The sequence below is a fragment of the Equus quagga genome, chromosome 1 (genome assembly GCF_021613505.1).
Source record: "Equus quagga isolate Etosha38 chromosome 1, UCLA_HA_Equagga_1.0, whole genome shotgun sequence".
Classification (NCBI taxonomy): domain Eukaryota; kingdom Metazoa; phylum Chordata; class Mammalia; order Perissodactyla; family Equidae; genus Equus; species Equus quagga.
In genome coordinates this window covers 138,326,355-138,341,855 of record NC_060267.1, presented here as the reverse complement: position 1 = coordinate 138,341,855, position 15,501 = coordinate 138,326,355, and the positions used below count along the sequence as shown (strand labels likewise).

The 15,501-nt window shown below is 40.4% G+C and overlaps 1 protein-coding gene across 1 annotated transcript in view; it reads right to left on the bottom strand.

The window, feature by feature from the left end:
• SMARCC1 (SWI/SNF related, matrix associated, actin dependent regulator of chromatin subfamily c member 1) overlaps window positions 1-15,501 on the bottom strand; it is a 169,739-nt gene that overhangs the window by 20,493 nt on the left and 133,745 nt on the right. Inside the window, exon 25 of the mRNA XM_046661790.1 lies at window positions 3,225-3,359. Coding sequence (XP_046517746.1) covers window positions 3,225-3,359 — 135 coding nt within the window. The remainder of the gene's footprint in view (window positions 1-3,224; window positions 3,360-15,501) is intronic.

Sequence of the window (15,501 nt, the reverse complement as noted above, 5' to 3'; positions counted from 1 at the left end):
GTGACTGGTCATTCTGTCCTTGTTGCAACGGGCTTGATTCCTGAGGCCATGTGTCTTTTTTGATTCAGAAGTAAACATACTACTAGGTACAGCTTTCTTAATCTCAACTAAAACTACCCATAACATAACATAACATGGTGCATATCTAACAAAAGATTCAATCATACGACAGGCAGCATAGAGATGAATCACTACAAATACCAAAAAACAAAGTTACATACAATTCTCCTGGGGCAGTATGAAATTCACTTTTTGGCTTTTTGTTCTTTCTTCCTTAATTTGCCATAACGTACAAGAAATTTCTCTAAACCTACATTCTGTGTGTGAGGCTATGCTATTAGCAGTACCTTTAAAGTCTATCCAGAACTTGACCATTCTCTTCACTCCCATGGCTGCGACCCTAGTCCAAGCCCCCAGCATCTTATGTGGATTATTTTAACAGCCTCCTCATCAGTCTCCCCTTTTCTAACCTTGCCACATTGAAGTTTATTCCCCACAACACAGCAGGTAAGACTGACCTCTGCTGAAATGTAAGGAAGATCGTGCCAGGCCTCTGTATTTATTCCACGTTTTTATGGAATGCATAAAATAGGCTCTGCCATTATTTCACATTCTAATTAGAGCAAAATGAAAAGCCTCTGGATGGCTTAGAGGGACTTCTGTGATTTGGTCACCATTATCTCTGACTTTATCCTCTTATCTCCTCCTACTCACTTATGCTGTAGCCTACCGATCTTACTCCTTAGTCCCCAAACATGTCAGTCATGCTCCTGCCTTAGGTTCAGTTCCCAGGCATGGACCTAGACCACTTATCTTTCAATGGCCATGCTGTGGCGGTGGCTCACCAAAGGCTGACCACCAAAGGATTCAAGCAGAGCAAACTTGCATGGTGGAGAGATTCAGTAGAATGTTTTCCCAACATTTTCAACTGTGCTGTTTTATTCAGAGACCATTCTGTAAAATGTTTTATGTACTCTGATTAAAAGTTAACATTAAAAAAGATTCAAGTAAGAAAAACATGGTAGAGTTACATAACTTGAGATTTTATAAATATTAAAAATCCACAGCACAAGGGAAATTCTAAAAGGTCAAGAGATGTCTGGGAATCAGCAGAAAGAGCTGGGTGGGGGCTGAGGGCTCTGCTGTTCCAGGTGACAGACAGTTCCCTCAGTGGTTTAAAAGAGTAGGGGATCTGCAGGCTCACCCTCTGAAGAGACCTTGACTAAAAGCTGAGAAAAGAGCCCCTTAACAATTTAAACATTGTTCTTCAAGTGCCCAGTCAGGGTCACACCAATCTTCCAGGCTAACACATCAGCTCTGCTTTATGAACAACCAGGCATCTCGTTGAAGGGAACTACCCAATCATCACTGGAATTCTGCATGTGCCAATAATCCATTATACTATACCCCTCTGTTATCCCAAGTCCCCTAAGGAAAATCTGTAAAATGACAAAAGGGCAGCTCATTAGGGTAAGATAAACACAAACACTCATCCCTCCAAGCTCCAGCTCCTGTCTAGGAATACCCTCCAACGCCTTCTCCCTCTGCCCATCTTCCAGGTATTCCTCCTCTCTGTTCCCATACGAGCACTGAACACACTATGTCATTTGTTTTCTTGACTGCTTTCCCCATTAAACTAAACTGAGTCCCCCAAGGGTGGACTTTCTTTCCACTTTTCCAGCTTTCTGACACTCATGCTGGCATACATTCATTCAGCAGACACTTAAACAAGGGCCTATGATGTGCCAGTTGTGTAATAATAAAGACACTGATTGATTCTGACCTCGAAGAATATACACTCTGGTACGTTAGCAAAGACAATATAAGTGCTCTGTTAGGCTGCCATAACAGCAAAATGGGAGGGCACATCACCCACAGGAGCAGGGCTGAGGGACACAGGAAGTGGGCAAAGAGGGGGGAAAAGGGCCTTGTTGGCAGAGGAGCAGGACGCACACAGGTGGCACAGAGAACAAGGCCATGGGGGAAGCCTGCCTGTGGTGTGGTGTGGCTGGTGCAGAGATGAGACTGGGGTAGCCAACAGCTCCTGGGCAGGAGAGGGCCAGGGATACAAGAAATGCTTACAGGGCCAGGGAACTGGGGATGGATGTGGGCAGGAGAGTTACTGAAGCAGCCTCTCCTTCCTCATGGGGACAGGATGCCCATGTAAGTGGCAGAGCCAGTCTGCAGAGAAAATGGAAATGGGCTATTGTGATAGTTACCGGGCTACTCATTATGAAGATCTGTCAGAGGACTTGCTTGGATTGACCACTAAGAAATAGCTTAACAAATGCAAACAGATCCTTAAAATTAAAACTCTTTCGGGACGATTCAACCTTAAGGTTCTACCATTTAGAGATATCAGTATCTCGTACACAGATAAAAAATTGAAAATAATCAGAGGGAAAAAGTCCCAACTAATTCCTCAAATTCAGCCGACTGTTTAGAAAGACATCAATTCCTTTCCTAGTCAACTCATTAAAAAAAAATTTCTCCAAAGAGCTTAATCTTGGATTCTCCAAAAATTCCCTTGAGATAACCAAATGTTCCCCTGCTTCTATGTTTCCTACTTTATGTGGCTTCTTTTCTCATTCTTTGCATTTTCTTAATTCTTTTGGTCCTGTTTGGGCCATATCCTTCTACCAAAAGCATCTGCCCCAGAAATTCCTGCTTAGGAGCTTTCTGCACAGGCCTAGCTCCCCCTGCCCTTCACTACACAGGAGAGGGAAGGAAGAGTGAGAGCCCAAGAGCAGCTCTGAGGACAGACTGGCTAACACAGAACACAGAAATGAGTCTCCTAACTCACAATGAGATCAATTCTTACTTTCTGATATTTACCGCTGAAGACGACAGGAAACCAAGAAAGTTCTCCAATCAGATAATGGATCTATATGGATTCTACTTAATTGGTAACAAGTAGGTAATAAAATAAGTCTAAGATCCAACTTTTGTAGAAGGGAGAATTTGATAACATCATGCATCTGGAAAGCTGAGAGGTATAAGAAGCTGAGGTTTAGACAACAAGTTTATGAAGGTGAACCGAGTTCCTTTTATTTATCATCACTAGCTAATAACCCTTTTGAAAGGGCAAAGCAAACACAGAAAAAAGGACAGAAGATGGTTACAGAGACCAACAAATTAGGCTACCATTTATTTTATCTAACTTGTATTTTATGAAAGGTGGTCAGACTTTGTCAAAAAGCCACTATGAAACTCCCCTTACTTACAGCCTCTTTCTCTCTGTCCATGATAGTCTCCAGCTCCTCAAAATGTCGCAGTTTGATCTCTAGCTTCTTCATCTGTGTCTCAACCAGGAGAGCTACCAGAGACTTGATCTTCCTTTCCTCCACAGCAGCCAGGTGCTAAACGTAAAAGACCATTCAAGTTATTTAGGTAAACATTTACTTAAAAAACAGAAACAAAATGCTGCAATTGCTACTCAAAGTAGGGATTATGTAATTAAGAATGGTGCCCTAGATGTCTCCTTTCTATGTTTCTACCAAACATTTATTTCAATTTAAAATAACAACTGTCCCTGAATTTCTGGTACTTACAGATATAAATCAACTCTCTTTTAAAGATTAAAGGAAATTCCTCCCATGGTAAACTACTCCTTTCAAAGAGCCCATCAAAGGAGAGGCTGAAACAAGGTCCTGATAGGCAAAGAGAAGGACACGGGTGGTCTGGATGATACCTCCCCATCTACCATCCCTTTGCCCCATACCCTCACCCCAGTTCTCTGTCCTTCCCCTCACTATCCTTCCTGCCTTCTGAAGTGTCCAGGGCCAGGCAAACAAACAGTGGTCTCTCTCAGCACCCCACACTCAGATGCAAAGCCTCTGCCTTCTCTCTGTTGAGCGGAACTGTATATGGAGAGGAGGGGTGAACAATATTCCACCCCTAGTTTAGAGGATATGGTCCAGAGCAAGAAAAACAAATGGTACAAGACAGTTAGTTACTCTGGAAGAATGTGCCACTTCCCTGCAACACGACTGATGATGACTCCTACTCATGCTCTGGTCAACTCAGCAGCACACAGAGGAAGAGGCAACATCACTCAGAGAGGAGGAGGACCCCATATTTGGCCAAGGGCCTGACTATCTGCATGGGATCAATGCCACCTTCTCCAGACAGTACCTGAGAGCTTACACCAACGAACTCCCAACACCACTTTGCATTCACTTTTATTCTATCTGCTGAATTTATGTGCTTATCTTGCTTCTACACAAGGTTTTGAGAAATAACATGCAGTGGCTTTCTTATCAGTCTTACAGAATCTAGAAGGAGCTAATATGCATTAGGAGTTTAATATAGGCTTCTGGGAGCTAAATTGATAGACTACACTTAAATGAGAGCCTTCCTTTTCACTTTTTCATAGGTGAAAAAGAGAAATGTAGTTTTCTACCTGTGGAGATCCATCTGCGGGAAGATTCAGACGTGTAAGCTAAAGGTGACGATGAGCAGGTTTATGAATAAGTCTACAACTATTAATGATCATGTCTGCCTCCCTAAGCTACACTGAGCTACATCAATAACACCAGAAGTTTAAATAAAGATTACAAGATTTTAACCCTGCTTAAGAGTTATGCAATTTGTATTTCTGATTAAGAAATTTATGCACATGATATAAAATTCAAAGTCTACAAGGACGTGTCAAATAAAAACTAAGTCTCTCTCTCACTTGTGTCACCTAGCCCCTGCCTTTGCAGAAGACTAATGTTATCAATTTCTACGCCTATTTTTATGAGACTGTGACTTCTAGAACTCTGCTGGCTTTGGTTCTATTTTCTTGAGATTTATGCAGGAACTTGGGGGACATCCTCAAATATTATCAAATAAATATGCCAAAATATTTCCTCTCACAGCTGAAGATCACAAGTTTTCAAACAGAAAGGAATCACCAAGTAAGAAGAAAATTAACATTAAAAAAGGATCCACAGCAAGAAACAATTATGGAAATTTAAGAACACAAGACAGAGTGAAAATCCTAAAAGTTTCCAGAAAGGTAAACCAATAAAAAAAGAGGTTACAAACAAAAATTCAGAATGTGGATCAGACTTCTCAAAAGCAAAACTTCACTACTGAAGACAACGGTAAAACGCCTTCCAAATTGTAAGGGATGATGAATTTTAACCTAAAGTTTCAAGTACAGCAACTTACATCAATTAACTGTGAGTACAGAAGACAGACATTTCTGAAATCAAGGACTCAAAAAAGTTTACTTCTTACACACGCTATTAAAAGATGTGCTCCAGTAACTTACTGCAAAACCAGAAAAAGACAAAGACATGAGATCCAGAAGTCATAGACTCAACCTAAGAAAGAAGGCCTAAGTTCACAGGGGCCATCAAGAGGCCAAAAGCAAACAGGGACAAATGAAATAAGATGGCAAGATGCTCATAACCAAAGCTGGCTGATGGGTACAGAAAGTCATTATACTATTTTGTCTACTTCTGTATATATTCCAACAGTTCCATAATAAAGTTTAAAAGGGAGCAGTGGGTGGTCAACAGATGGTGCTGGGAAAACTGGGTATCCAAAGGTAAAACAATTAATTTGGACTCTACCTCACATCATACATAAAAAATTCTTAGAAGAAAAACAGGAGTAAATCTAAATGATCTTGGGTTAAGGGAAAGATTTCTTAGATATAACAACAAAGCACAACTGGTAAGAGGAGACTGGTAAATTGGACTTCATTAAAATTGAAAACATCTCTGCTTAAAAGGACACCATTAAGAATGTGAAAGCACAACTCAGACTGTGAGAAAATATTTGCAAATCATAGTGTGATGAGAGACATGTATCCAGACTATATAAAGAACTCTTCTAACTCACGCCTAGGGATGAAGTGATACTGGTAGAGACCTGAAGGACTTCTAACACAAGTTGGTCACCATCTCAAGACACTTGGCAAAGGCTGAAGACGCAGAGGATGAGAAGCTAAGGAGTTAAGTTAAGGAAGAAAAGAAATTCCTGCAAACTCCTTTTTAAGGTGATAAACATTGCCTCAAAAATCTCAATCAAAGGTTTTGAAAAGTCACACCCAAGGAACAGGGGCAGTCCAGAAAGACAATGACCGAACTGTCATCTTCCTTCAACTCAGTTCTCCCCTTCTCAATTCTAGTAACACCACAGAGGAAGGCTGAATTGTATGTAGAATACATCATCACCTGGAGCATCTAAATTTTTATACACATCTGGCATTCAATCAATAAAGCAGATCCATAGATGGTACAGACACTGCACATAGCAGGCAAGGACTTTAAAATAAGTATATACACTATGTTCAAGAAAATGCAGGAAGGTATGGATGAAAAGAGAATTTCAACAGAGATTTAGAATTTGCATATATATATAAAAAAATAATGAATACTGGCACATCAGATTGAAAATACGACTAAAAAACTAACAACTGAAATTAATAACTCAACAATTAGGTTTAAAAGCAGAAAACTTCACTACTGAAGTGAAAGACAGATCAACAAAAAACAGACTGCAGCAGAGAGAAAAACAATGAAAAAGAAAACTATAACCAAGGTGCCAGCTCTATGGCTGAGCGGTTAAGTTTGCACACCCCACTTTGGCAGCCAAGGGTTTTGCTGGTTCAGATCCTGGGCGCGGACATGGCACTGCTCATCAAGCCATGCTGAGGCAGCATCCCACATGCCACAGCTGGAAGGACTTACAACTAGAACATACAACTATGTACTGGGGAGCTTTGGGGAGAAGAAGAAGAAGAAAAGAAGATTGGCATCAGATGCTAGCTCAGGTGCCAACCTTTAAAAAAAGAAAGAAAAAGAAAACTATAACCAAGCATATCAGAGATGTGGGACATGGGCAAAAAGTAACACTAAAAATTTATGTAGATCGAATCACAGGAGAGGATGGAGAATGAGGTGGAAGCAATATTTTTCTTTTTTTTTTTTCCTGAGGAAGATTAGCCTTGAGCTAACATCTGCCAATCCTCCTCTTTTTTCTGAGGAAGACTGGCCGTGAGCTAACATCCATGCCCATCTTTCTCTACTTTATATGTGGGACACCTGCCACAGCATGGCTTGCCAAGCGGTGCCATGTCCACACCCAGGATCCGAAACGGCGAACCCCAGGCCGCTGAAGCAGAACGTGCACACTTAACTGTTGCGCCACTGGGCCGGCCCCGGAAGCAATATTTAAAGAGATAATGGGCAAGAATTTCCTCAAACAGATGAAACAACTCAACTGAGAGATTTAAGAAGTTTAGCAAATGCCAAGGACAGAAAATACAACAAAAATCACACCAAAGTACAACACAGAGTACAAAAAACCAAGACAATCTTAAAAGTATCCAGGGGGGGAAAAAGCACATTACCTTCAATTACCTCCAACAGTAACAACAATAAGGCTTAAGGGGGCTTATCCACAGTCACAATAGACAACGGAATGACATTTTTAAAAGTGTTGAAAGAAAATAAGTGATAACTTTGAATTCTATACCCACTGAAAATACACTTTAAAAATGAAGGTGAAATCAAGGCCTTTTAAGAGAAACAAAACAGAAGCCATTGCTAGCAGGCCTGCAATGAAAAATATTCTAAAGGGAGTTCTCCTAAACAGGAGGAAAACAATCCATTCCATTAAAGAAAACACTAAAACACTGAAATGGAGAAAAGAACTGAGAAGCAGTGGACAGGGAAAAGTAAACTAAGGTTCTAGCGTAACTGAAGAAGTGGTAAAATCAGTTTGGATTAAATTGCAATAATTCCAGAATGCATCATGTAATCATTAGGAAAAACACTAAAAGACTAACAAAAGTATTTATAATTAATAAGATCACAGAGGAAAAAACAGAATAAAAAACACCAGATTCATTAAAAATAAGATGTTAGCGCCGGAGGAAACTGGTGACTAGTATACAGGACTGCTCTGTAATTTTTTGCCACTTCTATGAATCCATAGTTATTTCAAAATAAAATGAGAAGAAGAAGAAAAACCTGTCCAAGGCAATACAACTATCATATGGTAGGAAAGGGATTAAAATCCTGGTTTGAAGACTTTAAAATGCGACACCTAAGGTGTGAGGTAGAAGAGATACTGAATTCGTGGCTGTTTAGGTAAATGTTATTTTACTACCTCATGTATTAAGGGTGGTTTGATTACGCTGAGAATTTACATTGGACCAGCTTTAGCCCTTAATTAGATATGTCTTCAAATGTTCTTTGATAATTTTATATGTACTCATCTTGTCTCCTTTGACACTAAGAGTTTTCTGGCCCTCCAGCCCTATGAATTACTTCTCTCTTGTTAAGCTACGTTGCACAGAGGTTAACAGAAACGGGAGGAAGGGAGGCCAGACTGCTTACTGCCTGTAGAACACGGCCTAGAAGTCACCTTGCCTTTATATGACTGTTTCCTGTGAAACTGGAAAATAATTGTCCCCACATCAAGGTAGTTGTGAGGGCACACACTATGCACTTGGAAGAGTGTCTGGAACAAGGCAGGTGCCTGATACTTGTGAGCTGTAACACTGCTGATGCCCTGGTAGCCCATTTGTTGGAAGACCCTCTGCCTGCACTGGACCACTTCCAACCTGCCTTGTAAGACTTAGCATTAGGCATCCCTTCCTCTGGGTAGCTTCCCTGCATCATGGCTCCCAGAGCCTCAATGACAGTATTTACTCCATTGTATTTTATCCACTCACTTGACTTTCACCCCTCCAGGGCCAAGGCCAGGGGAAGCCTCCAATTTACATCTGCTTGGCAATTTTAGAGAAAGAGGAAATAATTTTAGAGAAAGAGGAGAAGAGGCAGCCTTTATGAAAAGCCTGGAATTCACCTGTGTCCGAGGTTAGAAAAACCACTAGAAATCTCTAGAAGTGAACGTGGGCACTTTGGAGTGAAGAATGAGACTACTGTCAACAAACTGTGGCTTTCAAACTAAAGAAAGAAATTGAGCAAAAAATTCAAGAAAAGAAAATATAAATCAAAACTCGAATCTCTAAATTTTACAGCAGTTTGATTATTATTAAAGATTTATACAATTATACAGCCTGATGTCCAGTTTAAAAAAACTTTTTATAGGTATCAAAATTACCCATCTGAAGTATAAGAACTGTTCCCTGACATGGTTAATAACATCTGGTTTTGAGTGAAAACAGGAGAAAAAAACTAATGTTGCACACTGAATTTGGCTCTTTCATATTTCAAGTCTTAATAATAATAATGTTTATTTAAATATAAGCTCTGATTTTCTTTATACAATTATTAAAACTAAAGGACTGCATCCTCTCATCTTCCTCCATCTTGGAACCCTTGTTTCTAAGAGGAGAAAAAGAGTAGCTTTCTTTGAAAGAAGTGGCCTGGTCCTGTGTACTGTCTCACTTTCTGAATTTTGGTGGTTGAATCTTAATGGATATGTTAACGTGCTATTTCTCTATCTCCTGTATTTCTAGGTCCAGAGGAAGAACCTCCTTTTTGTTGACTTAACTTCAACGATTATTCATACTGTTATTCATAAGAGAGTTTTTCTGATCTGCAAGAAAGTAATTTCTTTCATAGAACAGCATCCTTTCTGCTACCAAGACTCTAAGAAATTTTGCTAATTTATGGATTTGGTGTCATACACATATCAAGTCAATCCAGCATAAGTCAAAAGGCCTCAGAAGCAGATTCTGAAGGAAATTACGAAGCCTTCACAGGGGACTGAAGTGATGAGATAAAGGTTACCAAGCACGGGACAGAAGTAGTTAACGGATCCAGCTGCTACTCATGTTCACTTTAAGAGAAAAAGTCTCAGGTGGCAAAAATGACAGTTAACTTTTGGAATGCATTAAGGACTAGGGGGAAATATTAGATTTATTAAGTACTTGTATCCTTAAAGACACCATAGTAGGTATTTTCATGCTATTTCTTTTACTTCTTTTTTTTAAAGATTGGCACCTGAGCTAACAACTGTTGCAATCCTTTTTTTTTGTTTCTGCCTTTTCTCCCCAAATCCCCCCAGTACATAGTTGTGTATTCTTAGTTGTGGGTCCTTCTAGCTGTGGCATGTGGGACACCACCTCAGCATGGCCTGATGAGTGGTGCCATGTCCATACCCAGGATCTGAACAGGTGAACCCCTGGGCCACCGAAGTGGAGCACATGAACTTAACACTGAGCCATGGGGCCAGCCCCTATTTCTTTTACTTCTAATAATTACCTACCAAGAAATGTATTATCTCCATTTTATGCAGAATGAAACTGAAGCTTAGAGAAGTTAAACATCTTGCTAAGGGTCGCAGTTATGTGAACTGGGAATTGAACTCAGTTTTGATGAGAGCATAGGAACAAAACTGGGTACCAAGCAAGGTGACACACTGAGACACAGGAAGGAGTTAAGAGTATTGAACAAATGCTTCCTTCCTTTTTCTGTTCTTTTCTTTTGAGGAAGCTTAGCCCTGAGCTAACATATGCTGCCAATCCTCCTCTTTTTGCTGAGGAAAACTGGCCCTGAGCTAACATCCATGCCCATCTTCCTCTAATTTATATGTGGGACACTTGCCACAGCATGGCTTAATAAGCGGTGCTAGCTTAGTGCCTAGGATCCGAACCGGCGAACCCCGGGCTGCCAAAGCAGAGCGTGCAAACTTAACTGCTATGCAACCAGGACGGCCCCCACTGTTCTTTATTTTTTTGTTCTTAAAAATCAGAAAATTAAACCACAATTGGTATATTGAAGGTGTTAAAAAAAAATAGATGAGTGGGTTTTTTTTTTGAGCTAGCTGTTGGGTTTTTAATCGTAAAAATGTCTGAAAACATTCTCACTGTAATGGAGAATTTTACCAGTTTATCGTTCTGGGTTGGTTGGGACCACCAGACTCTAAGTTTGGACATCTGCGTTTTGGTCTTCGTTCTGCGAATAACTTTAAAGTGTGTTGTTAACTTCTTTGGGTCTGTTTCTACATCTACAAGAGGAAGGAGTTCAAAAATCTCTAAAATCATTCTGTGATATTACACACGAAACATACACACGAAACATCTTTATTGTTAGGGCTTAAAGTATCTATTCAGGCAGTAATCCATTTATAAACATAATTTGTGTGAAAATCAAATGTGGGAAAGCAGAATAAATTTATGTGTTGTGTGTATATATGCATGAGAGGAAAAAAAGTTTCATTCCAAGAAATTTTAAAATAGCATAAAATCCATAATTAGATGTCACCTAATAGATTCACTCCTCAAGGTTCCATTTCCAGCATTTTATACATATTTCTTTAGTTTTTTCCTTTTCTTTCACAACTAAATGTACAGTCTTATTGTCTCAACTCAAATGACTGTGAGGTTCAAGGTTAACAGGACGACTGTAAGTTCCTAAGCAGGGACTCTCCACATCTACTTTAGGCATCAAATAAACCTAGCATTCTAGTAGTGTCTGGCACATAATGGGCACTCAAATTCTGGTCTAAAGAATAATCAAAGTATGGCACTTTTCAGCCTACAGATTGCTTTTTTTCCCTCCCCGTCCCCAGAGCCCAGTGCATGGCTGTATATTCCAGTTGTAAGTTGTTCTAGTTCTTCTATGTGAGCCGCCACCACAGTATGGTAAGTGTGGTTCTGCAAGTGGGAAGCGAACTCGGGCTGCCAAAGCAGTGAGAGCACCGAACTTTAACCACTAGGCCATCAGAGCTGGCTCTAGAATGCTTTTTTATAAATTAGTTTAACTAATTCTTAAAATAATCTTGTAAGAAACGCAAATAAGAAAGGACTTCTGATTCAAACAAATGATACAGGTTCAGAAAAGTTACTTTAATGGCACACCTAGAACTAAAATTTTAAATTCCAAATCCAAAGGCCTGTTAATTATCTCCCATGCCTATTAAGAACTACTGATATTTTAGTGGCTACTTTCCTGGGTAATTCTTAAAAAGGACTTATGATACATTAAAGATGGCCACAAACTCACTGGCCTTCCATTTAGAGGTAGGGTCTATGATCCCTCCTGCTGAATCAGGAAGGCCCTCTGACTACCTTGACCAACAGAAAATACTGGAGCCATTTTCCGGTTCCCAGCCTGGGAACTTCACGTCCTGTCTCTTGAAACGTTCTTTCTGGGAGTCCCAAGCTACCATGTAAGAAGTATGAGCACCTGGCTAGAGAGACCACAGGGAGAGCCCCCAAGATGACATGAGAGGAAGGACCCAGCTAGCCCTGCCAAGACCTAGGACTTGAACCTACCTGTTAGGTGAATACCACGAAATGACTCAACTGATACCACATGGAGCAGAATTACCCAAGTGTTTGGTGTTCAAATTTCACAAAATCATGAGATATGATAAAATGGTTGTTTTTCAAACCACTAAGCTTTGCTATCGGAAAAGAATTTGGTATTTGGAAATGGGGTGCTATTTTAACAAAAACCTAAAATGTGACTTTGGCTTTGGGATCATGTAGTGGAGTACAAGCTAAAAAGGTCTCAAGAAACCATTAGTGAGAGCTTCAAAGACAGAAAGGGAAACATTAATGGAGGTTGGAGATAAGCAGATTTTTATTATATAGTAGCACAAAGTTTGGAAACACTGTCACCTCTAGTGATGTGGGAAATAAAAAGAATAATTAATGACCTGTAGATCTGGCTGGAGTGATTTCTAGGCAAAATGTAAACATTCTTTTTGTCTTTTATTATAAGCAGCTAGAGGAGAAAGGAACCAAAGAAACAACTATTCAGTTTTCAGAGAATTGTTATTGGAGTTAGAAATCTCCTAGACAATTTAGAAGAAACAGAGCAGGGTTTGAAAATAAAACTCTTTCTTGGGGCTGGCCACGGGGCCGAGTGGTTAAGTCCGCGCACTCTGCTTCAGCAGTCCAGGGTTTCACCGGTTCGGATGCTGGGCGCAGACATGGCATTGCTTATCAGGCCATGCTGAGGCGACGTCCCACATGCCACAACTAGAAGGACCCACCACTAAAAATATGCAACTATGTACCGGGGAGCTTTGGGGTGAAAAAGGAAAAATAAAATCTTAAAAAAAAAAAAACCTGTTTCTTATCTCTGGTTACTCCTAGTAAGAGTCTGAAACTAGGAAATGGCTTGAGGGCAAAGATCAAATCCAGAACACTCCCAGTAAAGCACAGCCTCAGAGGAAATAGCTCAAAGCGTGCCTGTAAGAGCTTGAGAAGTGAGTGCACAGTGGGGTTTCGAAGAATCTTAAGGGGATGCCTCTTACATCCTCTCTACTATACAGGAAGGCCTCTTAGTATCTTTAAGAGCATGTCTCCGATATTGTTTCTTCATCTTCTTGGATCTATAAGTTAATGTTTTCCATCACATTTGGAAAGTTTTCAGTCAGCCAAATTTCTTTTTTTCAGTTGGAACACCTGAACTTTTTTCACAATTTCTGAGCTAAAGTTCTACTGCTTCTGAAGAACAACTGATTCTCCTTTTGTTGTCTGCCTGGTTGATATCCGTGCCCTGAAATATTTGTTTCTGATAATTTATTTACTCTGGTTGTAAATGGTTTTTATGTTGCCTCTATGGCCCTTAATCTCTTCACATCACTATTCCTGGAGTTAGAAATCTCTTAGATCCTTTTAACTAGACAAAAAGGCTTCTAAAAATCTTAAGGGCTTTGTTCTTTCACAGTATTTTAACTAAAGGTGTAGCTTTTGCCTAATGGGAATTATATTTACACAAAGAAATCCCACAAAATTTAAAAGAAATTATACCACCTTGGATCGATGTGGAGAGAGACGATATAAACTGAAAAAGAAGCCTACGACAAACAAATAGAAAGCAGACCAAGAATGCCACTCAGCAAAACTGGGCTAATTTATTAATGAGAAAGGAAGACTAAGAAGGCAAAACAGCCCAGAGGGTTGGGTCAAGTCAAAAGCTATAGAGAATAATTCTCAGGAGGTAGGACTGGGCCCTGATCAAGAAAGTGGAAATGTGTGCCTGGCTAGATTTCAAAATTGCTATGAATCACGAGGGCTCTGTGCCTCCCCTTTTCACACTTTCTGAATGTGAGTAGTTACCCTTCACGTGTCTCACCACTGTTACATTAGTCCACAGATTCTTCAAATTGAGAAGACCGATGCAAGGAGTTGTACTCGAATAACCACTCCTAAGGAGCTTCACCTGTACCTGGACCTGATTTAGCTAAGATCTTGCACCTTCAGCCTTAGCTGAAAGGGATGTTTATTTTGCAAGCGGCAGAAATGTATGTAATTTGTGACAGAGGGCAGACTGCGGTGGGTTAAGGTGGCATGTCTTCCATCTAGAGGTGTGGTCTATGATCCCCTCACCTTGAATTTGAATAGAACCTTTGACCAGTAGAGTTGGGAAAAAGTTATGCAGTGACAGATTGGGGGCCCAAGACAAAAGATACCAGCAGGTTCCCCTTCTTGTCACTAGGGACACTTTTCTCTTAAAGTTATAAGCTGCTATGATAAAAAGTCCAAGTACTCGGATACCAACCCACCATGAAGAAGCCCAAGATAACCGCTTAGAGAGACTATGTGGAAACAGTGATGCCAGCCAGCCCCCAGGGGGTGCAGCCATCCCAGCCCAGGCTTTAGGTATATGAGTGAAGTCAGCTCAGGCCTTCCAGAGAAGTCCAGCCATGAGGCGACCACTGAGTGAACTAAGCCAATGCCACATGGAGCGATTTTTCCAGCTGAGTCTGGTTGAGTTTCTCACTTGTAAAAATGAAAGATATAATAAAATGATCACGGTTTCAAGCCACTGAGTTTTGTGGCAGTTATATGGCAATGGACAACTGGAGCAGGAGAACTGCCTCTGCTTAGCCTATAGATTCTTGAACTGTCTGGCAACAATGATGACCAGGGCCTTCCAAAAGGAGGGGTACAGAGAGAGCCTCATCCCTTCTCATACCGGTTTTACAGAACCTAACAAGGAAGATGAGGTGTGAGAGTCTGCCACAGATGTATGGAATGTGGGAGAAACAACTTAAATGATTAATGAGGGGCCGGGCCGGTAGCATAGCGGTTAAGTTCACATGCTCCACTTCGGTGGCCCAGGGTTCACCAGTTTGGATCCTGGATGCAGACCTACACACTGCTCATCAAGCCATGCTGTGGTGGCATCCCATATACAAAACAGAGAAAGACTGGTAGAGATGTTAGCTCAGTGACAATCTTTCTCAAGCAAGAAGAGGAAGACTGGCCAACAGACATTAGTTCAGGGCCCATCTTCCTCACCAAAACGAAAAACAAAAGGTTAATGATAAGAAGCAACTTGGATGGAATAGAGTTGAGGTGAACTTTACATAACAAAGCATGGATTCTAGCTGGTAGAATAGAAGCAGTTTCTATTTAGTCATATAAGGATGAAAGTGAACAGGGTTAACTGTAGGGAAAATGATCACATAGGTCAACTTTTCCTTCCGTCTTCTCTTCTCAGAATCATCAAGTAAAAAGATATGGTATCAAGGATCATTGCATATAGTGTAAATCAATTTCATTCAATGCTTATCTGGTAAATCCTTGTGACTAAAATGTACAATGAAAATTTTCCTATCTCAAAAAAA